This window comes from Mustela putorius, unplaced genomic scaffold, assembly GCF_011764305.1.
Source record: "Mustela putorius furo isolate JIRA1106 unplaced genomic scaffold, ASM1176430v1.1 tig00003853_pilon_pilon_pilon, whole genome shotgun sequence".
Classification (NCBI taxonomy): Eukaryota; Metazoa; Chordata; class Mammalia; order Carnivora; family Mustelidae; genus Mustela; species Mustela putorius.
In genome coordinates, this window is record NW_025422005.1 from 17,633,338 (window position 1) to 17,658,244 (window position 24,907).

At 45.4% G+C, this 24,907-nt stretch overlaps 2 protein-coding genes across 6 annotated transcripts in view; one reads left to right on the plus strand and one right to left on the minus strand.

The window, feature by feature from the left end:
• STPG1 (sperm tail PG-rich repeat containing 1) overlaps positions 1-3,180 on the minus strand; it is a 48,502-nt gene extending 45,322 nt beyond the window's left edge. For all 3 annotated transcript variants that reach the window (XM_045063959.1, XM_004741168.3, XM_004741167.3), the window contains exons 1-2: positions 3,095-3,180; positions 703-813 (exon numbers count right to left, since the gene is read on the minus strand). The gene's annotated coding sequence lies outside the window, so the exon portion shown is untranslated. The remainder of the gene's footprint in view (positions 1-702; positions 814-3,094) is intronic.
• A 1,583-nt stretch (positions 3,181-4,763) lies between these two features.
• NIPAL3 (NIPA like domain containing 3) overlaps positions 4,764-24,907 on the plus strand; it is a 53,368-nt gene continuing 33,224 nt past the window's right edge. For all 3 annotated transcript variants that reach the window (XM_004741164.3, XM_004741165.3, XM_045063961.1), the window contains exons 1-2: positions 4,764-4,908; positions 8,202-8,509. In XM_004741164.3, the coding sequence (XP_004741221.1) occupies positions 8,417-8,509 (93 nt within the window). In that variant the 5' untranslated portion in view covers positions 4,764-4,908; positions 8,202-8,416. The remainder of the gene's footprint in view (positions 4,909-8,201; positions 8,510-24,907) is intronic.

Sequence of the window (24,907 nt, forward strand, 5' to 3'; positions counted from 1 at the left end):
ACAGTTTGGCAACTGTGGCCATTGCTGCTATGAACATTGGGGTACAGAAGGCCCTTCTTTTCACTTTTTATTAACCTTTGGGGTGAATACCGAGTAGTACAATTGCAGGGTCCTAGGGTAGCTCTATTTTTAATTTCTTAAGGAATCCCACACTGTTTTCCAACGTGGCTGCACCAACTTGCATTCCCACCAACAGTGTAAAAGGGTTCTCCTTTCTCCACATCCTCTCCAAAACACGTTGTTTACTGTCTTGTTAATTTGGGCCATTCTAACTGGTGTAAGGTGGTATCTAAATGTGGTTTTGATTTGAATCTCCCTGTTGGCTAACGATGATGAACATTTTTTCATGTGTCTGTTTAAAGCTCTTATTTTATAAATGCACTAATGAGGTGAGCACAGCATAATGTTCAAACTTGGCAAATCGCTGTGTTGTATGCCTGAAACAAATGTAACATTGCTTATCCACTACACTCAAACAAAGGTTAATTTAAAAATAAACAAATGATAAAAAATTAAAATGTAGCCACATGCTAGAATTACAAGTGATTAGAAAAAAATTAAGCTTCTTATTACAATGGTGATATGGGTACCTTATCAAATTTTTGGAAAATACACGAAATTAAAAAGACTTTCTAAAATAATCCATGATCCTAACCCTTAAAGGCAACTACTGATAATGCTTTCTGGCGTTGGTATGCATACCTGTGAAGCCAGGATGAGACCAGGTGCAGACCAGGTGTGAACGGAGCCCCGCCCAGATGTGCCTTAGCGTGCAGTTCCTTGTGTCACTGTTCATGACAGGATGTCATGGACCTAGAATATCAGAAAAGAGTAATGAAGATATACCGCCTTCCTTATCAATGGCATATGCCCAGGCAACTTCCAGGTGAGTACCTGTACAGTAATCAGGAGTATCCCTGGGTTCAAGGTTATGCTCTGCCACTTCCTAGTTCTGAGTCCCTTCATGTTTTGGCCCCACTGCCCCCTCCACCAACTGAGAATGATGACAGGACTTTCTTCTCAAGGTGCTTATGGATTAAATATCATGGTCCATATGACGAAGTAGATGATGTTGTCTGGTCCACAGTAGGCTTTTATGAATATTAGATTTTAACACATCCACAGGAATAATGTAGTAACAGCTTAAAATAATAGTTATCATTTATTGAATGCTTACAGTCTTTAACACCTTGTATAGAATTCTGCATGCTCTCCTTACAATAATCCAGTGAGGTATTAGCCTCATTTGATACATAAGAAAACTGAAGTTTAGAGAGAGGAGGTCTCAAGGTCACACCAGAATTAAGAGATGGAATCAGGTTTTGAACCTAGAAGTCTGACTTCCGCTCACTCTTAACCACTATCATACCCACTAAGGCAGCATCTGCTGAATATTAACATGTGAATTTTGACATTTGGAAGCCTGAGTAAATAAGGTTGGTTTAAAAAAACCAGGATATTGCATACAATTTTCAAAATATAAAGCAAATATTTGAGGCTATCGAATTTTCACAGAATGCTGGGCTTCCCCAGAGCGTACTTTGAAAATTCCCGAGGCAGTTCACCATTGGGTAGTTCCAGTTACTAGAAATTTCCTGCCTATATCAAAGCTGATTCATTTATTCCCCCCTTCATTCACCCTAAGACCACCCCTGGAAACCAGCCTGGAGTAAACCTCACTCCTCTTCCGCATTAGTGATTTTCAAAATGTAAGTCACAGCTTGCAGTCTTTTGTGAAGTTTTTGTTTGTCATGTATGTATGCGCTGGACCACAGTATAAAATGCATTTCTTACCATAGGTCACAGTCTGAAAGTTTGAAAGCCACTGTTCTATATGACTATTCTTCAAGTCTTCGAAGGCAGCTGTCATATCCCCCCACCTAAAGCCATGGGACCTTTTCAGCTTCTCCAATACCTCCTTGCAGCATGTGGATTCCTCCCTTCCCTATGCTGGGGATCGTCTTTTGCCCTGTCACAATTTTATCTGTGTCTCTCCTCAAACTGTCTCCTCAGACTGTCTTCCTTAGCCAGTCTCTCTCAAGGAGCACCACAGCCACTCTCTACCCCTGACTTTGCCTTATGTTTCCCAATGTACTTTTCACTACCCAACACCGTATTTTACACGTACTTCTTTGTTTATGGTCTCTGGATAGAATGTTCCTCACTAAATCCCCAGTCTGTTTCCTGGCACATAGTAGTTGCTCAATAATATCTGAGTAATGAATGAACACTAGGGGTACATATGTTCTAGCCATAGTGCCTGCTGATGTAGTCTTATACAACTCTTTCCTTTCAGAGCTACATTCTGTGAGGATTTAACTCATCGGACTATAAATACAAATGTGTTTCCACTCTACTATATGTTTTTAAAAAAATCATTTGGGTTATAGCATTATCACACATTTGATACACTTATACCTGCATATTAATGTTCAGTGTATGTCAATACATACTAAACCATGTATACTTTTTACTTTATGTGGAATTTTCTGGTATTTGCGTGAGCAGTTTGGAGGACATGAGATTTTTATCAATTCAGTTATACATGATGCTATAGTACATCTTGAAAGTATTTTCCATTTTTCAAAGCGTACCCAGGGAAATAATCCACTTCATATTTTTCATATGAGAAACCAGGAAAGCATTCAAAGAGCAGGAAGGAGCTTTACAGTTGGCTAATGACCACTAAATGCCAATCTTACCCTTTCATCTTAGGGATGGATACACTGCGGCCCAGAGCGGGGAGCATTTTGCTGAGGGACGCCCAGGGAGCCGGAGCGGACCTGGGATTAGAACTCAGCTCTTTTTCCATCCACCCACTGCCCCTGTACCCCATTCGTTTGCACGCTCACAGAGGCAGAGGGGAGTCAGAGGCCCACGTCCCTTGCAGGAGCCCCGTGGGGGGAGGGCACCCCGTGATTATCAGCACCCCTTTTGGGGGGGGCGGGGCCTTGGAGGGCACACCATCAAGGAGGAGCACCTCCGGACTGTGGCTTCTTCCCACCCTGGGGCACCAACAAACACGCACCTAGCAGATCCTCCCCCTCCCCAACCCTCCCACCCCACCGGTTCCCAGACAGGAACTGCCTCCTACCTCCTTGGGTCTCCCTGGGCTGAATCTGGGCTACCCAGCCTCCCCGTTGCTATGGCAACCACAGGCCTAACATTCTGGAGTCCTCCTTTAGGCTGCCTCCTGAATAATCAGCCAATGGTTTCTTCTGTTTCTTTAGCGTGAAAAGTTGTTGGCCAATCATTAGAGGTGTTTCAAAAAAAAAAAAAACCTTAGGGAAACCGCTAGAATGTCAGGGTTTGGGTTAATTACATCACAACTAGTGGGGAAACCTAATAGGGGGTCATTTAAATGACCCCTCAAATATCTTGCTATAGACCAAGAGCCTTGGAATTTTGCCTACCCGGAAATCCTAGTTAGAAGACTACGATTAGGGCGCCTGGGTGGCTCAGTTGATTAAGAACTGCCTTTGGCTCAGGTCGTGATCCCGGAGTCCTGGGATCCAGACTCACATCGGGCTCCCTGCTCAGTGGGGAGCCTGCTTCTCCCTTTCCTTCTGCCACTCTCACTGTTTGTGCTCTCCTGCTCTCTCGTTTCAAATAAATACAAAAAATATTTTTTAAAAAGAAGAAGACAACAACTAACATTCATCCAAGCCCTGTGTACAATAGTAAAAGAAAAAAAAAAAACCTGATACGGGCAACAATACAAGAACAGACATACAGTGTTCCTTGAGCCCGTCTTTGCAAGCTTCAGAGCAGTCACAGTGCTCTTGTCACTCCCCAGAGCAGAACCCGCAATGGCTCCCCTTTAAATTTAGGGTGAATCCAAACCTCTGTCCCTAGGCAGGTCTGCTGATGGCAGCTCCTACTACCCACGCCCCAGAAAAATCTTGCACCGGCCACGCTGTTCTTTGGGAGGTTCCTACGAAATGCCAACCTCGTTCTGCTCTCTGGTGTTCCCTCTGAGCTCTCTCTGCCTCCAGATCTGAACCCAAACTGGCTCTTTCTCCTCCTTGGGGTCTGGGCCCGAATGCCATTTCCTCATCTGTAAAATGGGCATGAGCTCAAAGTCTCACTCAGGGGGTTCCTGCGAGGATCTGAAAGGAGATGCGTGTAAGTGAAAAGGTGTAAGCTCCATGCACGTGTTGATTACACTTACTGCTTACTGTATACGTTGTACGTTAGGGAAGCACTCACGCAGTGCTAGGACCTTGGGCATTGCGGAGCGGCGGACGCGCTGGGAGGGTTGGTACATAGCGCAGTCAACAGGTGTTAGGGGAGCGCCCGCAAGGACACTGTATATGCCCCGAGTACTGAGACGGCTTTGTGGGAGCCGGGTCTTGAGGGTCGCGAAGGATCTGAAGGCACGCGGAGAGTGTAAGGTGGAGGAACAGCAGGAGCAAAGCCCGGGAGGTGGCGCTGAGAACTGGAAGGTCGGTCTCCTGGCAAGCTGCCCACCTGTCGGGCAGGGGAGGTGAGCAGTCACCCCAGCACCCCGTACAGGTGGAGAGGGAGAGAGGGGTTTGTTCCAACGTCCTTGGCGCGGCCTCTAGAGGGGCCCCCTCCAGGTGAGAGCAAAGCTCAAGACTGGGGCCGCCTCCCCAAGTCGTTCCCCCTACGCCTCAAGCAAGCTTTGCGGCGCAGCCAATTACCGGGGGATGTCCCGCCCACCTCCCTCCTCGCAGCCACTCGCCTGCAAGAAGTCCCCGCGAGCTTCTGACCGGCAGGCGGCCTGGCAAATCAGATCGTGGCCTTTGAAAGCAAAACACTGCAGCACCCAGGCAGCTCCTGAGTTGGGGAAGGAATTAAGGAGACTGTGCCTCCGAGTGGTGTGGAGAGTCTAAGTCGTTTCTCAGAAACCTGGGATAGGTGGGCCTCAGAGGAGACGCCGCCCCGGTGAGTAGTGATTAAGCCTGAGGCAGGGGGGACTTGAAATCAGCCTTTGTTTTTTGTTTTCAGGAAAGGTAATGCATTTGGAATCATCTAACGCCCCCTAGTACTAATACCCTTCCTTCTTGCTGTCACCTGCCTTGCGGGTCTGGGTCTCGCTGCCTTGGAATGGTTCCCCCCCCCCATTTTAGCGAAGGGAGGGGGACATAGGTTTGCCTTAATATAGGTGATGGCAGGCTTTACCCAATCAGGAAGTGAAATGCAGTAACTTTGCCAAAATTATTCCTCTACACGCCGGCTCGGGCTTCCTGGCAATAGCAGATGGTGGAGTTAGCAGGTGGGATACGGGGAGGAATTCTTGATCTACACTGGCTGCTGGAAGTTATAGTTTCCAGCTCAATGGTAGGGGAGGAGTGTAACCCTTTAGTGAGCCAAAGCCCAGGAAAGGGAAAGGGCTTTGTAAATGGCACTCAGTACCAGCCAGATGCTGAATCGTCAGGTGGTGGAAAAGGGCGTGTTTTATTGATTTTTTTTTTTCCAGATAGAGCCAAATTCTAATATACTACTCTCAGCAGCTATGAGCTGTGGTCCTCTCAATCTGTCCAGCCTGCTCTGTGGGTTGGTGAAATAATTCATTGAGATAAGGTCGGGGGGAATGGAATGGTAGCAAGCACCTAGAATTATCTTTACATTTTTGAGTCAATGACCCTGTGCTTACTGCTGGCTGTGAGGGCCTCAGTGTTAAGGGGTCGCAGGGAACACAGAGTTGGCCACTTGCCTCTTGGGCATATGTTAGTGCTGGAAAAGTGCTCTGAAGGCAGAAAAGGAGATTCACTAGGTAAACAATGTGCACCTTAAAGGGAGAGCAACTTGCAAAGGGTTCCTCCAGAGCTTTTTGTCCTAACTCCTACCTAGCTGAGGGAAAGCCTCCTGACTTTGCAGGGGATGCCTCAGAGGCTTTGGCCCTCAGGCAAAGAGGGAATCTGCTTTTTAGAAGGGACTTGAATGACAGCAACAACTCACAAACAAAAGCAAAAACAGAAACCCACCTGAACAGAGCAGCTGGTCCAAAGAAGGTTAGGAGGCCCAGGTTTCCATCACCCGACTGGCATGTCCTCAAGGCCTGTTTGCTTTCTCTGACATCCTGTGGGTGGAACTGGTTACAGCTGTGGGATCTCCAAAGTTGTGGTTAATTAGGCCTGAGTAAGCCATTCCATTCTTGACTGGGAGCTACCCCAGGTGCTCCACAGGCCTGCCTTTAGCCAGTCAGTAGGTGTGTATGGAAGTCACCATGCTGGGCTCTGGGCTGGGCCTTGGCAAGCTGCCGTTGAACAGGGGATTCAGGAGACATCTTTCCAGTTCAGGCTGCAGTGCCCCCTTCAGATCTAGGCCAGCTTGAAGACCTGCAGGGGTCTCTCTGAGGTCTCTCCCTGGGCCATTCTTCCTTCCTAAGGCTGCTATATTCAAAACATTAAAATACCTAAATTTAACACAGTCATGCTTTTCACCCACACAAGGAAGTATAGTGAAGAATAATTATGCTTTTCACAAGGTTGCAAATATTCATTGGTCTTCACAGGGAGGTCTGGTTCTGGAATATCAGTTATGAAATTATCTGATGAGTATACCTTGTATATACTGTGTGTGTGTATATATATACATCCACCTAAATAGATATGTATATATATACATATATATGCATACACACACATACACACACACACACCATATGTATATGTGTATATATGTAATTAAGGTATGGAATATATACTAAATGTATAATCACATCTGGAGGCAGCAGCAATCATTGAATTTTGAGGCTCTTCAACAAAGTGAGACCTGAGCCAAATAGTCTTTGTGGCTGCCCCAGTGCTAAGCCCTACATCCAGTGTCTCCTAGATGCTGGACACAGTGTTAGCCCTGTGACATATGACTGTGCTGTTCACACCAGGAACCAGCATTCCTGTGGGTAGAGCTAGATAACAGAAGGAACTGGAAGTTGCAAGACACAGAAGGCAACTTTCTGAAGCCGTGGGGGCATAGCAGAGGCTGTATCTGTTTGGCACATAGTAAGTCCTACATAAATATTTGTTGCATGGTTACATGAAAGAAAGGAAGATCTGTGGGTCAGTTCAATAATTAATCTGGTAGGAATAAAATTAATACTAATAATAGCTGCCATTCATTTGGCCATTGCTGTGCATGCATTATACTTGCATTATTTCATCAAATTCTCACAACAACCCTGTGGTTGGGGGGGTGGTAGAAGTGTTATTATCTGTATTTTCAGCAGAGAAAACTGCCTGGAAAGTTAAACTTGGCCAAGGCAAACAGGTAGCATATGACAGATCAAAAGCTATAACATTTTTATATTAAAATAAACATCGAGGGGTATCTGGGTGGCTCAGTCAGTTAACCATCTGACACTTAATCTCAGCTCAGGTCTTAATCTCAGAGTGGTAAGTTCAAGCCCCCACAGAGGGGAAAAAAAAAAACCATAGACTTTGTAGTAGAATCCAAATTTGTATGGATTTTTTTTTTCTTTTTACCATACGAGGACCTCAAAGAAACATTTAGCACCATGGTAAGGTGCTCTGGCCATGCCTCCCAGAACCCTAGGAATATATGCTTTATCTTTCTTCCTTATTTTAGAAGAACTTGACCTGTGCTGAAAATAGCCCCCTGATGAAATTTACAACAATGGTCCAAATTACTATCATCCCCGATTTTACTTGAGGCCACATTATTACCCCCACTTCACAGTGAGCACCTGAGTTTCCCAGAGCTGATGTGATCTGGTCACACAGATCTTCTCCCGGGGGGGCCCAGTGTTACCTCACCTGCGCTCAGCTGACCATTGGTAGTAGCTTAGTTCTTCTGTCATCCACGGAGATAGCTTTTCTTCTCATTTTTTCTTTCCCTAAGTTAGAACACAGATGCTTCCTTTTTTGTGGCATTGGGATATTTTTTTGGAGTCCTAGAGAGGTAGACAAGTTCAGTATTCCACCACTTATGTGTAGGGGAGCCAAAGGAAAAGGGAGGATTTAAATTAGGATGGGTTGGGAGGAAAGAAGCAGAGGAAAAGAAAAGTTGACTTTTATGGGCCAGGAGAAAAGGTTCTGAGGCAGGTGAACCACATCTTTATTAAGGGAGCCAAAGGCCTGATACCGTTTTTTTAATGGTTTCACTTCTCATGATAGGTTGTGTTTTGTGCCCATAGTGTTTCCTCCTCGGGTAGCAAAGCCGGGCTCTATGTCTCACTGTACATGCATTTTTAATGCTCCTCCCCACCTCCCTAGAGCACCACCTGGACAAGGAATCACACTGTCTGCTTGGGAGCGACCGAACTTGGCACTTCTCTGCGTGGAGGTGAGAGAGAAGCTGTCCGCCCTCCCATGGCTGGTGAGAGGAGGTGAACCCGCCGGGGAAGATGGTCTCCAGGGTTGGCCCCGCGTAGCAGCAGCAGCAGCTCCGGCTCCCAGGCTGGGCCCAGGGAATGTGGCTGTAGGACACCATGGACCGAGCCCACGGCGCGGCCCTGCAGCTGCGCCAGCTGCCACCCACAAGCAGCGCGCACCCGCTCACCGAGCTTTCCTTCTCCTACAAGGCAAGCGTTTTTGTGGTTTTGCAATGTTGTGTTTTTCTAACCAGAAAGTAACACAGTACAGCCCTGGCTAACAGACATGTCCAAGGTCTGTGTGTCTGTCACTGGCAGAAACAGGCAGCTGCCCCCCACCCCACGGGTAGGAGAACGTGTAATCCAGGGAAAAGAAATGCTTGTGGAAATATATAAAAATAGGGGGTTAGAGAAAGACATCAAAATGGAAAGGTAGAGAAACATTGTTAAAGGAATGCATTCCCGCTTAGAAGATTCACTTACTCTATTACTTGGAGACAAGCTTTGTTCATATTTCAGGATATTTCCTTCCTGTCTTTTTTTAGTGTTAAACATTTAGGATCAGACTGTACAGAAAGTTTTGTGTTTCAGTTGTTTCACTTAAGCCTGTGTGTGGGCTATTACCCCATGTCATTGAGTCATAGTGATTTAACACATACTTTTTGAATGGTTGCCCAATAATCTGTTGAGTTGCCATATCAAAATTTTCTGGACAGATTCCCTGTTGCTGGCTGTTGAGACTGTTTCTAATCTGGGGTGGCTGGGAACAGTGCAGCAGGGCCGCTCCTTTGCTCTCTCTAAGAACTGGCCAGCCCTGGGAGAGGTGGTCTGGTGCTGGTGAGGGAGGCTACAAATACCAGAGCATCACGCATGCAGAACCCAAGAATATACAGTTGAGACCGTTGGTTCTGTGAAGAATGGATGCCAGACAGACAAATAAAATATCTCAGAAATCACTGAACACTCTACCAGATGAGACTTCTATTAAGTTTCCATAAAAATTACACATTGATTCCATTATTACTCATTACAGAAATACCTCCCTGCCAGAGCAGAGATAAATCAATCATGGTGACTTTACCAACAAGCTGAAAAATTGAGGTGGGAGGGGGCACCTGGGTTGCGTAAGTCCGTGAAGCTTCTGACTCTCGGTTTCTGCTCAGGTTCTGATCTCAGGGTTGTGAGATCAGCCCCTGCCTTGGGCTCTGCACTCGGCGGAGTCCCCTTCAGACTCTCTCCCTCTCCCTCTGCCTCTGCCCTTCCCCGCTGCACTCTCTCTCTCTCTCAAACAAATAAATCTTTAAAAAGAAAAAAAAAGATTGAGGTGGGAGGCAGGCACATGGGCAAAGTTAGGAGCAAACTGAAGTTCCAGGGAGGGATAAAGGGAAGAAGGCCTGGGTTGCATCCCTACTCTGCTCCTTCCTGGCTAAGAGTCATTGGACATATGGCTTAGCCCCTCAGAGCCTCTGTTACGGGTAGACTGATGGTGGGAATACCTGCCTCCATCCCTCATCCCTCCAGTCATGTGGATCAGTGAAACAGCACCTAGCCATGCAGGAGGCAGGAGTGCCTGCTGTTACAAGGAGGAGATGAAGGTACCTGAAGCAGAGAAAGGTGTCGTTAATCCTGCCTGGGGAAGTTGTCTTCCTCCTCCTCCTCAATTTTGTTGTGGCTATTTTGGTTGCAAGGAATAAAAACCTATTTCAGAGGCAGTGAGGCAAAAGAGAAAACTATTGTAAGACTACAAGGTAGCTTCTGGAGCCAGAGGTAGGAAGGGCCGTGGAGGTTTGGAACGACTGGGGTGATCACCCAACCCTGGAAAGAGGGAAGACCTGATTGGCCAGCTCGAGTCAGGTGGCCACCCTGGTCCAATCTGTGGTGGGCAGGGGGGTGGAGTCACACAGCTAACAGATTTTATGGGGGCTCCGTGTGTGTGTGTGTGTGTGTGTGTGTGTGTGTGTGTGTGTGTCTCTCTCTCTCTCTCTCTCTCTCTCTCTGTCTGTCTCTCTCTCTGGCTGGCTGGCTCTCAGTGGGAGGTGGTCATACCAATCTGGGGTCAGCTGAGCAGGCTGACCCCAGATCGTCTGTCTTTGGGGCAAGGAAAACATTAGCAGGCCCAAGTCCGACTCCATCACTGGGCTTGAGTCAGGAGCAAGCCCTTGGCCTTGCATGGCAGCCCTGCTGTCTGTCCTGGTTGTTGGGGTGGGGGTAGGGGGTGTGGAGGGGGGAATTTGTAAAAGAGAGGCCAGAAGGCAGCATCATCTGAGGTTCCTGGCCCTGGAGGCTTGGTCTCAGTCTGGAACAGTCAGGCCTCAGTTTCTTCCATTCAGCAAATAGGCATTTCAGCTGAGCATCTGCTGTCCATGCCTGCGAGGCCTGGGGGGGAGGGGGCCTGTATAAATAATTGAGATATCTCTTCCTGGAAGGGGTTTACGGTCTAGGAGGGAGGTGGGGGGAGCTAATTCTGTCAGTACCTTACCCTTCAGGACAGAATTTGATACAAAGGTAGAACATGGCCTTTAGAATCAGAGCTTGCTTGCTTCAAATCCCGGCTTTCTCGCTTTCTATCAGTATCGCTTGGGGGAAAGTCGTGCAGCTCTTCTGCAGGTCGGTTTTAAATCCATCCTACAGGGGTGCTTGGAGGATGACCCGAATGTACAGATGAAGGAACCCAAAGCTGCCCGCACCATCCCCCATAGAAATCCTACCTATCCTTCCAGCTCTAACTCCAGATTTGGCAGTTTTCCTGGGAGGAAAATATAGGTCCTCTCTATCATGCTTCCTTAGCCAATTCCAATTACTATAGTAATTGTCACGATCATAATGGCAGTGAACATTGGTTTTAGTGTTTACTATATGGCAGGGACTGTGCTGATCCCCACAGAGCCCCATAAGGTAGGTACTATTAAAACCCCATTTCACATATAGGGAAACTGGCACAGAGAGGTTAATTAACTTACCCAAGGCCACACAGTCAGTAGGTAGTAAAGCTAGGATTCGAAATGAATCTGTGTATTGCCAAGGCCCTTGCTTTTATCCACCACTCCCCACTGCCCGCATTGTGCCAGCTACTCTGCAAGGTCCCTTTTCTTTCTGATGTCAATTATTAAGTGTTGAAATGACAATCTTGGGGAAGCTAATGCCTCCCCTGCTGGAGAACATCAGCATCAGGAAGCTGGCCTGAAGCCAGGCAAAAGGGTAGGGTAGCAGGACCTAGTTTAGCCAGACTAATGCATCTCTTGTATTTGAACGTGAGTAACCTTCAGAACAAGCCAAAAACCCGCAATTTATACTTAACTCTTGTTAGTTTCAAGCCCAAGGGATTGTGGGAGGTCAGTTTAAATAGCAAGTGATGACTGGTCTTATCACCGTGATATTTAAATAGAGGTTCTTGTTGGCAGATGGAAAGCAGGTGTTAGAATGGGAGATCTGAGCTGGTTTCACTCAGATACCACTGATCAAGCAAGGGTTCCTGCCTCTGTGACCTCTGTTCCTTTTCTGGAAACTATTCTTTCCCAGAGTTATAGCTGATAAAAAAGCAATTCTTGGAGCCAGAAGGGTCTTTAGAGCTGTTGCTAATAATAATGATAATACGAAGGAAAATTGTAAAAATAATAGTAACAAACTAGAATTGTGTCAGTATTTTTCATGCGCTGGGTGGTCTTTCAACCTGTGCCTTATTTCATGTGATAATCCCATGACAGTTTACAGCTACTCCACTTCTCAGAGGGGCAGCTGAGGCTCAGAGAGATATAGTGATTCCACTGAAGTCACACAGCAGTAAGTGGCAGCGGCTGGACTCCAGCCCAGAACTGCTGGTCTTCCCTGTCTACACAGGGAAGTGGAAGCAGAGAGAGAAGTGACTTGATACGGCCCGCTCTTGATACGGCCAGCACCAGACGATTCTCACAAGCTGCCCCGCTGTGGGGAACCCTTGTTTCGGTCTGGGACAGAGTCCCTGAGTCTGGGATCAGATCCCTGCTCCGGGTTAGCTGTCCATGTACGTGCACTTGTTGGCACTTAAACCACTTCAGATAATTTCTGTTATCTCTCTGCAGAAGAGGAACACGGTGACTTGTCCAGAGGCAGAAGCCACCCAAGTATCTCCCCACACTTCCCTCCCTGCCAGCAGACCCAGACACCCCCATTTTACAGTTTTCAAGCTCTGAGCTCCAGAGGAAGAGTTTCATGTCAGGAGACCCGCACACCCCAACTCTTTCGCCAGACACTTGAGGGCCGCTAATAGGTATATGTTCAAAGTGTGTAACCCCTGGGCCTGTGGCATCGCCTTTGCTTGACTTTAAATGCTCATAGAATGGAACCAAGCACCACTTCACAAGGGCTTGGGGCATAATTAACGTTGCCAAAGCCCTTTGAAATGCCTGGATGAAAGGACACTTAATTATATCGCGCTGTTACTAACCATGTCTGTCCGTGGACCCTTATTAGGCACGGAAATGAACATGCTGGTGGAAATGACCTTTAAAGGAAACCTCAGCTGCCCATGTCACTAGTGGGAATGTAGCACTTAGGAGGCAGGGTTATTTATTTATTTTTTCCCTAATTCACTTTACCACCTTTGAAGGACACCTGAGATAAGACAGTGGGAGATGGTCTAGAGGGGTAATTACCATCTGGAGACTAGAAATCCGGCCTCGAGCCACAGAAACTCCCCCACAAGTTCTTGCACGTCTCCGGGCCTTCCTTTGTTCGTGTGTGAAGTCCCTCTGACCTGCGTGCAGAAATTAGGATTCATCATAGTCCCCACCTCAGTGGTTGGATGTGACCCAAAGGCAAGGCGTGGAAAGGGCTTTCCACACCAAATGTATAGATAAAAATACTCCAGCAACACCAGGCTTTGTTATCATAGTAACCTTTTAGCCTTGTTTTTCTGCTGCTCAGGTGGGTTATCCTTGTGAACTTTACAATTTTTATTTCTAGGTTTCAGCCCTCCCCACCCCCCTCCCCGAAACAGTATTGACTTGGGTGCTTGTCGGCAGCTGCCGGTTTCCCTTCTCTATCTCTCTACCTCCCCCCACCAAGTCGTTAACAACACACTCTCAGCCTTGTGGATTTCATCCACATCTGGGCAGAGGACAGCTTGGTCTCTTAGGGTAAAGGTAAAACAGGGGCTGCCAGTTTATGGGTCGAACGAACCAAATGAAACTACCATTTTCATAGGTCACAATGGCTGAACAGTGGCAGTTTCATACGGTTCGCTGTAATTGTTCAGTTCCCGAGCTCCGCGCTTTCCCTGGATGACCTCAGGAAGGCCATGCGCCAGCTCTGAGCAAGGGACACTGTCATGCCAGCTGGCGGAGGAGGTGAAGCCCATCTCCCAGCCCACCCACCTTTGAAGCTGATTGTAGCTATGGGACCCCCAGTGTCCTCTGAACAGCACGGGTTCTGGGCTTAGCTTTCTGCCCAAGGTCTGGAGCCTGTTTCCTTTTCTCCTTTGTCCCCTATAAAGGAAATAAGGCAGCTGTGAGGTATTGTTGGAGCCAGAACCAGAGTCCTTTTGTCTCCTACCTGCCCGAGGCAGTTCCTGTAACATCACTGCCAGTTAACTCTTTCAACTCTCTATCATCAGTGTGGGTAAACTGAGTCTCTGGGCCAAGCTTCCTCCTGGTCCCCAGATCTTGGCCTCCATGAGCCTGAGGTCCTTGCTCTGTATCCTTAATGAGCCACCCTTAGTGAAGGGCTTCCTCTGGGCTCTTCAGACTTGACCCTATAAAGAAACCCCCTTGTATAGCCTCACTCATTTCTTTGATTGACATCTAAGACTTAAAATGTGTGTTACAAGTTTATATTTGCAAGGTATGTCATTTCTGGCACATTTTCCTACTAGAATTTTTTTTTATAGTCCCTGGAATATAAAGCCCGCTTGATACGTACCTTCTGAAAAAGTTCTTTAGCAGTTTCCCCCACAGAATTTTGTCCCCAAACAGTGTCTATCTTTTAACACTTCAACATTCTATGGATACCTACCATACTTCTCATACTTCTCTACAAGAAAGAATGGAAAAGGGACGCCTGGGTGGCTCAGTCAGTTAAGCATCTGCCTTCAGCTCAGGTCATGATCCCAGGATCCAGGGATCGAGTCCTGCATCAGGCTCCCTGTGCAGCAGGGAACCTGCTTCTCCCTCTCCCTTTGCCTGCCACTCCCCCTACTTGTGCTCACTCACTCTCTCACTCTCTCTCTGATAAATAAATAAAATATCTTGAAAAAAAGAAAGTGGAAAATATGCAATCAAATTTCACTCTTTAATATTTTCTTTGACATAGGGTTTGTGAAATAACAAAAATTCCACGAAGTAATTTTGATGCTCTAACTGGCTTTACTAACTGATATATGAATCAGGCAGGAACCCATCTAGCAAGTTGCGGGGCAGGGGGGGCTCCAAACGGTGGCAGAAAGAGAAGAGGCCTTTTTTTTTTTTTTTTAAAGGTTTATTTATTTGAGGGGCGCCTGGGTGGCTCAGTGGGTTAAGCCTCTGCCTTCGGCTCAGGTCATGATCCCAGGGTCCTGGGATCAAGCCCCACATCAGGCTCTCTGCTCAGCAGGGAGCCTGCTTCCCCCTCTCTCTGCCTGCCTCTCTGCCTACTTGTGATCTCTGTTGAATAAATAATAAATAAACCTTTTTAAAAAAGGTTTATTTATTTGAGAAAGAGAGCTTATGTGTGTGCCAGTGGGGGTGGGGGAGGGGGCAGAGGCAGAGAAAGAACTCAAGCAGACTTCCCACTGAGTGCAGAGCCTGGCCCCATCTCATGACCCTGAGATCATGACCTGAGCCAAAATCAAGAGTTGGACACTTAACTAACTGAGCCACCCAGGTGCCCGAAGTTTTTAAAGGCAAGGCAAAGTTATAAATAGAGAAAAGAATTATTTCAAGTGAAGTGACCTTCCTTTGGGGACAAATGGGATAGGGAGGGCCCATGTGACAGATTACCTTATTGGTGCTGATCAGAAGATTCCTGACTGATCAGTTAAGATTACCTTTATGGAGGGGCACCTGAGTGGCTCAGTGAGTTAATGCCTCTGCCTTTGGCTCAGGTCATGATCCCAGGGTCCTGGGATCAAGCCCCACATCAGGCTCTCTGGTGGGGAGCCTGATTCCTCTCTCTCTTTCAGCCTAGCTCTCTGCCTACTTGTGATCTCTGTCAAATAAATAAATAAATAAACCTTTAAAAAAAAAAAAAAAGATTAGCTTTCTGAAGGATGTTAGAACTTCAGTTAGGTTAAGTATGAAGCCCCAGTTTGGTGATCTGGCTGAAATGATCTTGGGCCTCAGGCTTTTTTTTTTTTTTTTTTTTTTTAAAGATTTTATTTATTTATCAGAGAGAGAGGGGGAGAGCAAGCACAGGCAGACAGAATGGCAGGCAGAGGCAGAGGGAGAAGCAGGCTCCCTGCCGAGCAAGGAGCCCAATGTGGGACTCGATCCCAGGACGCTGGGATCATGACCTGAGCCGAAGGCAGCTGCTTAACCAACTGAGCCACCCAGGCGTCCCTGGGCCTCAGGCTTTCTATTTCACAGTTTCAGAAGTACTGACTCAATCCAGAAGCTTTAGAAGCAATTGGTGAATGTAATATAAAGTCTCATTATAATTGTTAAGCATAAAATAATATTGTATTAGGAATGAGTATCTGAAAGGGACTTTTTCTCCCTTTTCTCCCCAATAGTCAAGATGAATATTATTGATTGCTAGAATGAGACAGATTTTAGCATCAGTTCTGTTGTAGGTTTTGGGTTTTATAGCTAGAAGCCCTGAGAACCCGTTCACATAAGTACCTGGGATGGAAGAATGTTATTATAGTGCTCATCCCTAAATTCTTTCAACTTCTTCCGAATTATATGCTAAAAAATCACATTGTGGCAGGGGTGTCTGGGTGGCGTAGTCAGTTAAGCTTCTAACTCTTGATCTCAGCTCAGGTCTTGATCTCAGGGTCATGAGTTTAAGCCCCATATTGGGCTCCGTACTTGGTGTGGAACCTACTTAAAAAAAACCCCACATAGTGATAAATTATTTTTATTGACTTATCAGCTAACAATACAAGGAGAGCCTCTTATTTTTCTTCAAAACAAAGTACTCTATACAGTTAATTTATTTTCTTGTTTTAAAGATTTTATTTATTTATTTGACACAGAGAGAGAGCACAAGTAGGCAGAGTAGCAGGGAGGAGAAGCCGGCTTCGTGCTGAACAGGGAGCCTGATGGGGAATTTGATCCCAGAACCCTGGGGGGATCATGACCTGAGCCAAAGGCACACACTTAACTGACTGAGCCACCCAGGTGCCCCTGTTAATTTACAACAGGATTTGTTTTGCTTTCACAATCTAGGTTCCCTTCCCCTCTAGATTCTTTGGCTGGCCTAATAATTAAACTGACATACAACAGATTCACAGGAGAAAAATTTAATTTCATACATATGGGAGTGCCAAAGATATGATGCTCAAAGAAGTGACCAAAGCAGGCAGCTTTTATACCTTTTAGACAAAGAAACTATAAATTTGTGAAGAATTGACAAGACAAAGGGTTGGGCTTGGGGTAGTAAATTAATGAGGTGGTAACTAGGTTTGTTTATGTAGCCTTCTTGGCCCTAAATTCCTGATCTCTGGTGATAAGGATGTGTCTCTTCCTCCTGGTGCATATTGGGAAAGTACCTTTCACATGGAAGAATTACTTCCTGCTTTCATGGATAAAGGGGTCTCAGAGTACCCTTTTTGTACTGGCTATTTCTTAAGTAACTTTAATTCAAAATAATGATTATGCCAAAATAACATATTTGAGGGGGGTATGTTCTCAACAATTTCTGTGAAGTTTACCAGAAAGGCACTATCAATTATGCTGATAAATTTTCACTTAGAGCCATGTTGGCTTAACCTATCTAGAAAAGATTGGGGAAATTGACATCTTGTTAATTTTACTACACCATTGCCTATACTGTATTGCAATATATATATTTTACTTAAAAAAAATTTTTAAGTAAGCTCCATGTCCAACATGGAGCTTGAACTCATGACCCTGAGATCAAGAGTCACATGCTCCATTGACTGAGCCAGCCAAGTGTCTCAACACATATATTTTAATTATATACTATGTCAAAAACAAATATTATAGTATCTGTACATACAAATGTAATTATAAATGCTTTATCACATGCTTCAGTATGGTAATTACAATCCTCAGCACAATCCCTAAGAAAATAACTCAAAAATAAATAATAAAGGAAATGATAAGGGAATTAAAATGGTATAATAGAGGGGCACCTGACTGCCTCAGTTGGTTGAGTGTCTGACTCTTGTTTTCAGTAGGTCATGATCTCTTGCATCCAGAGATCAAGCCCTGTGTGGGTGTCTGTGCTCAGCTGCGAGTCTGTTTGAACATCCTCTCCTCTGCCCCCTCCCTGCTCACAGTGCTCTAGCTCTGTCTCGCAAATAAATAAATAAAATCTTTTTTTTTAAATGGTACACTAGAAAATTTGTCTATTTAACACAAAAGAAAAAAATACAAAATAATTGATTGCTTAAAAATGCTAATCACTATGTGAGCTTTGGCAAGTCACAGTCTTTTGCCTCCACGTCGATGGTTGCCGACTGATCAGGGTGTTGGGTGCTGAAAGTTGGGCCATGGCAGTTTCTTGAAATAAGACAGCAGTGAAGTTTGCTGCATTAACTGACTCTTCCTTGCATGAAGGATTTTTTTGTAGCATGTGATGCTGTTTGAAAGCCTCTTACCCACAGTAGAACTTCTATCAAAATCGTAGTCAGTCCTCTCAAACCCTGCTGTTGCTTTATTAACCAGGTTTATGTAATATTCCAAGTCATTTGCTTCATTTCAACAATCTTCAAGACATCTTCACCTGGAGTAGATTCCATCCACCACTTTCTTTGCTCATCCATAAGAAGCACCTCTTCAGGGCGCCTGGGTGGCTCAGTGGGTTGAGTGGCCAACTGTTGATTTCAGCTCAGGTCATGATCTCAGGGTTGTGGGATCAAGTCCCACTTTGGCTCTGCACTCATCGTGGGGTCTGCTTGAGATTCTCTCACTCCTTCTCCCTCTGCCTCTCCCCCTGCTCACATTCATGCTCTCTCACTCTGTCTCTCTCAGATAAATAAAATCTTTTAAAAACTAAAGAAGACCTTCTCATCTGTTCAAGTTTTCTCACGAGATTACAGCCATTCAGTCCCATCTTCAGGCTCCACTTCACATTGAAGCTCTCCTACTATTCCCACCACATCTGCACCTACTTCCCCCACTGAAGTCTTGAACACTGACAGTCATCCATGAGGGTGGGAATCAGCTTTTTCTAAACTCCTGTGAATATTGGTATTTCGACCTCTTCCCATGAACCATGAATGTTCTTAATGGCATCTAGGATGGTGAATCCTTTCCTGAAGGTTTTCAGTTTACTTTTCCCAGAGCCATCAGAGAAATCACTGTCTATGACAGCAATAGCCTTAAGAAATACATTTTTTTAAAGATTTCATTTATTTATTTTAGAGAGAGTAGGGGGAGGAGCAGAGGAAGAGAGACAAGCAGACTCCATGCTGTGCAGGGAGCCCCATGTGGGGCTCCATTTTACAACTCTGAGATGATGACCTGTGCTGAAATGAGTTGGTCGCGCAACCAACTGAGCTTCCCAGGCACCCCAAGAAATATATTTCTTAAATAGTAGGACTTGTAAGTTGAAATTACTCCTTGATCCATGGGATGTGGAATGGATGAGGTATTAGCAGGCATGAAAACAACATTAATCTCGATGTACATCTTCATCAGAGCTCTTGGGTGACCAAGTGCATTGTCGGTGAGCAATAAAGTCTTGGAAGAAGAAGCCTTTTTTTCTGAGCAGTAAGTCTCAACAGTGGGCCTAAAATATATGATAAACCAAGTTGTCAACAGATGTGCTCTCATCCAGATTCTGTTGCTCTCTTTATAGAGCATGAGCTGAATAGATTTAGCGGAAGTCTTAAGGGCCCTAGGGTTCTTGGAATGGCAAATGAACATTGGCTTCAGCTTAAAGTCATCAGCTGCATTAGCCCTTAACAAGACAGTCAGCCTGTGTTTTTCTCAAGGTGGGGCCTGAACCCACAACCCTGAGATCAAGACAGAGATCAAGGGACGCCTGGGTGGCTCAGTTGGTTGAGCAGCTGCCTTCGGCTCAGGTCATGATCCCAGCGTCCTGGGATCGAGTCCCACATCGGGCTCCATGCTCGGCTGGGAGCCTGCTTCTCCCTCTGCCTCTGCCTGCCATTCTGTCTGCCTGTGCTTGCTCTCCCCCCCCCTCTCTCTGATAAATAAATAAAATCTTTAAAAAAAGAAAAAAAGACTGAGATCAAGACTTAGATGCTTAATCAGCTGAGCCACCCAGGTGCCCCATCCTTTGAAGCTTCTAAACCAGGCATTGACTTCTCTCCAGCTATGAAATTCTCGATGGCATCTTCCAATAGAAGGCTGTTTGGTCTACACTGAAAATCTGTTGTTTGGGGTAGCCACCTTCATCAATTATCAATTATCTGAGCTAGGTTTTCTGGAGAACTTCTGCAGCTTCTCCATCAGCACCTGCTGCTTCCCCTTGCCCTTTTACTTTATGGAGATGGATTCTCTCCTTAAACTTCATGAACCAATTTCTGCTGGCTTCAGACTTTCCTTCTGCAGCTTCTTCCCTCACTCAGACTTCACAGAATTGAAGAGTATGAGGGCCTTGCTGTGGATTATGCTCTGGCTTAAGAAATGCGGGTGGCTACTTGGATCTTCTATCCAGACCATTCATACTTTCTCCATATCAGCAAGTTTCACTTTCTTATCATTCATGTGTCCATTGGAGTAGCACTTTTAAGTTCCTTCAAGAACTTTTGCTTTGCATTCACAACATGGCTAACTATTTGGAACAGGAAGCCTAGCTTTCAGTCCATCTAGCATTTGCACAAGCCTTCCTTACTGAGCTTAATCATGTCTAGCTTTTGTTTTTTAATTAAAGAAAAAATTCTTAAGTAATCTCTACACCCAACATGGGGCTTGAACCTACAACCCTGAGATCAAGAGTTGCGTGCTCTACCAACTAAGCCAGCCAGGTGCCCCAATCATTTCTAAGCTTTTGATTTAAAGTGAGAGACATTTGGTTCTTCCTTTCACCTGAACACTTAGAGGCACCGTAGACTTATTAACTGGCCTAATTTCACGATTGTGTCTCGGGACATAGGGGGGCCCCAGGGCAGGGAGAGAGATAGACAACAGCATATTGGTGGAGCAGCCAGAACACACAAAACCTTTGTGTCAATAAAGACCTTTATTGATTAAGGTCATTGTCTTATATGGGCATGGTTCATGGCACCCCAGAACAATTACAGTCATAACATCAAAGATCAGTGATCACAGATTAACATTAACAAATACAGTGATAGTGAAAATGCTTGAAATATTACAAGAGTTAAAAATATGACATAGAGGGACGCCTGGGTGGCTCAGTTGGTTGGACGACTGCCTTCGGCTCAGGTCATGATCCTGGAGTCCCGGGATCGAGTCCCACATCGGACTCCCAGCTCCACGGGGAGTCTGCTTCTCTCTCTGACCTTCTCCTTGTTAATGCTCTCTCTCACTGTCTCTCTCTCAAGTAAATAAATGAAATCTTTAAAAAAAAAAAAAATATGACATAGAGACACAAAGTGAGCCAATGCTGTTGGGAAAATGGTGTTGATGGATTTGGTTGAAGGAAGTTTTTTTTTAACTTTTTTTTTAAAAGATTATTTATTTATTTGACAGAGAGAGATCACAAGTAGACAGAGAGGCAGGCAGAGAGAGAGAGAGAGAGAGAGAGAGAGAAGCAGGCTCCCGGCTGAGCAGAGAGCCCGATGAGGGACTCGATCCCAGGACCCTGAGATCATGACCTGGGCCAAAGGTAGTGGCTTAACCAACTGAGCCACCCAGGCATCCCTGCTTGAAGAACAATTAAACCAAACCTTCAATTTATAAAACATACAATATCTTCAAAGTGCCCTATGGGAAAGCACAATGAAACAAGGTATGCCTGTATAAATCCTTGTGAACTTGGATTACATTGTTCTCTTCTCTGTTTTTTTTTTTTTTTTAGAAAAAAAAAAGCATAGCAACAAAAGAAAAAATAAACTTCATCAAAATTAAAACTTTTGTATGTCAAAGCAGTTTATCAAGAATAAAAATATGACCCACAGAATCAAAGAGAATATTTGTAAATCATGTATCTGGGAAAAGTTTAGTATCCAAATATGTAAAGAACTCTTACAACCCAAGTTTTTTTTTTTTTTAAATGTGCAGAAGGTTGCACAACATTATGAGCCTACTAAATGCCACTGACGTGCACTCTTTAAGATGGTTAATGGTCAATTTTTAGTATATGTGACTCTTAACCTCAAATTTTAAAAATAGGCAAAGATTTTGAATAAATATTTCTCCAAAGAAGATAAATGGATAGTAAACATGTGGAAAGGTGTTCAGTGTCATTAGTCTTAGGGAACTGCATTATCAAAACCACAATTAGACTCTTCTGCATACCCATTAGGGTAACTGTCATACATTTTTTTTTTTCTTAATTTATTTGACAGAGGTCACAAGTAGGCAGAGAGGCAGGCAGAGAGAGAGAGGAGGAAGCAGAGCAGAGAGCCCGATGCGGGGCTCGATCCCACAACCCTGGGATCATGACCTGAGCCGAAGGCAGAGGCTTTAACCCACTGAGCCACCCAGGCGCCCCAACTGTCATACATTTTTTAACAAGGAAAGTAATGGGGCACTTGGATGGGTAAATTGTTTAAGTATCCAACTCCTGATTTCAGCTCAGGTCATGATCTCAGGGTTGTGAGATCAAGCCCCAGGTCGAGCTCTGCACTCAGTGGGGAGTCTGCTTGAGATTCTCTCCCTCCCTCTTTGTCTGCCCTTTCCACTGTGTACGCCTCCCCCCTTTAAAATAAATAAATAGGGGCACCTGGGTTGCTCCATCATTAAGTGTCTGCTTTTGGCTCAGGTCATGATCCTACGGTCCTGGGATCGAGCTGAGCATCAGGTTCTCTGCTCGGCAGGAAGCCTGCTTCTCCTGCTTTCACAACCCCTGCTTGTGTTCTCTTTCTTGCTGTGTCTCTCTCTGTCAAATGAATAAATAAACAAAATATTTAAAGAAAAATAAAATTAAATTAAAAAAATAAATCTTAGGGGCGCCTGGGTGGCTCTGTGGATTAAGCCGCTGCCTTCGGCTCGGGTCATGATCTCAGGGTCCTGGGATCGAGTCCCGCATCGGGCTCTCTGCTCAGCAGGGAGCCTGCTTCCTCCTCTCTCTCTCTGCCTGCCTCTCTGCCTACTTGTGGTCTCTCTCTGTCAAATAAATACATAAAATCTTTTAAAAAATAAATAAATCTTAAAAAATAAGAAAAATAATGAGTATTGACAAAGATGTGGAGAAATTGGGAGTCCTCTACTGGTGAGAATGTAAACAGGTGCAGCCACTATGGAAAACCATTTAACACCCCCCCCAAAGTTAAAATAGTCACTGTAGATACCCAAGAGAATAAAAAATATATGTCTCTACAGAAACTTGTACAAGCATGTTAATAACATTACTTGCAATAGAGAGAAAGTGGAGATGACACAACTGTAACTGGTGAATGGGTAAACAAAATGTTATATCCATTGATGGAATATTATTTGACTATAAAAAGGAATGAAGTACGGGTACATGTTATAACATACGAGCCTTAAAAGCATTATGCTCGGTGAAAGAAACCAGACACAACCACATCCCTTAGGATTCCATTTATGTGAACTGTCCAGAATAGGCAAGTCTGTAGAGACAGGAAGTAGATTAATGGTGGCCTGGAGCTGGGCTGGTGGGGAATGGAGAGGGACTGCCAATAGGTTTAGGATTTCTTTTTTGGGGGTGGTGGAAATGCTTGGGATTTAGTGGCGTGGTTTTACAACACCCATGCAAACTGGTCATTTCAAATATTACATTGCAGCTGTGGAAATCAGATCTACACCCCGTTTGTTGTTGCTTGTTCTGGTTTGTTTTGTTCCTTGTTTTGTGATTTTTCTAAACTCTTTTTGTAAAGTCTGTGTCCTCTCTGTGGTCAGCCTGATGAACTCTGTTCATCAGCCCCACCCCCCCATTTATATGTTAAAGCCCTAAACCCCAGTGTGATGTTTTGGAAGTAGGACCTTGGGAGATAATTAGGTCATGAAGGTGGGGCCCTCATGAATGAGATTAATGCCCTTGTAAGAAGGGACAAAGAGGGAGATAATCTTTCTCTACCATGTGAGGGAACTTGAAGATGGTGTCCAACTGCAGACCAGGAAGAGAACTCTAAGCAGGAATAGAATCAGCCAAAACCTTGATCTTGGACTTCCCCCTCCTCTAGAACTGTGAGAAATAAATGTTTGTTAAGTCACCCAGCAGACAAGCACTGCATGATTCCCCCTCTGTGAGCTGTCTACCAGAGTCAGACTCAGAATCAGAGAGGAGGATGGTGGTTGCTGGGGCAGGAGGGTGGGGAAACGGGAGTTGCTACTCAACAGGCATGAAGTCTCAGTTACGGAAGATGAACATGTTCTAGAGATCCTTGTGCCTGTAGTTAACAGCACTACACCATACACCCAAGTTGTTAAGGAGGTAGATCTTATGTGACATGTTCTTACAATAAAGTTATTTTAAGAAACGAAGAATGTGGGCAGGGCTCAGCAGCAAGGGCTCATCTTTGCTCATATAGTATCATCTGTGGTGTTGGGCTGAAGCCGGGACTGGAGCTGGAGAATCCAAGGTGGAATCACTCATGCCTGGAGCCTCAGCCAGGTTGACTTACTCAGCTGGCCGTTGGCTGAGATGGCTGGGCCTGTCTCTTCTCCGGGTGTCGACCTGACCCACTTGTGTATCTGTTTGGTCTTCCACAGGGGGCCTCTCTCTTCTTATGGATAGACTGGACTTCTTTATATGTGGTTGAGTTCCCTTCTGTGCAAAAGTAGAAGTTATGGGGCCTGAGCCCAGAAGTTCCCCACCCTCAACCCAATGTCATGCTGTTGATCACAAACCCATCCAGATTCAAGTGGTGGGAGGGAAAGTTCCCCCCTCTTGATGGGAGTGGTGAGAGAAATGGCTGGCGGCCATCACTGCGATTTACTACAAATGGTAACCCCAACTTGGGGACAGTGTAATTGTGAAGGTATAATGGCGAAGGTCTTGCCTCTCTACCAGGTCTCCACTGACACGGCCCAGTAGAAGGGTGTTTCTTTGCTGCTAGCTGGGGATAGAAGACCAGGCTCCCCGCGTGGACTCTTCTCACTCTGTGGGGCCGGGGCAGTAGGGGGGAGGGCATGCCTCATCCCTGGACCTCAGATCCCTCCTTGGCCTTCTCTCATAGTCCCAGCATGTGAGTTGAGGAGCCCCATGATAACCATGAAAGGTTGGAAATGTAGGCCCCCTACTTGGCTTACGCTGGTGTGGGATGGGTGGGTATCATTTTCTTTTCCTGTGATGTTTGGAACAGCACTTGTCTTAAAGTTTTCTGTCTTGCTTGGTGGCTCGTCTCCTGGTCTTTTGACTAAAGAGCCCATGCTCTCTTAGAGCTTTTTTGTCTATACCCGTTGATACTCC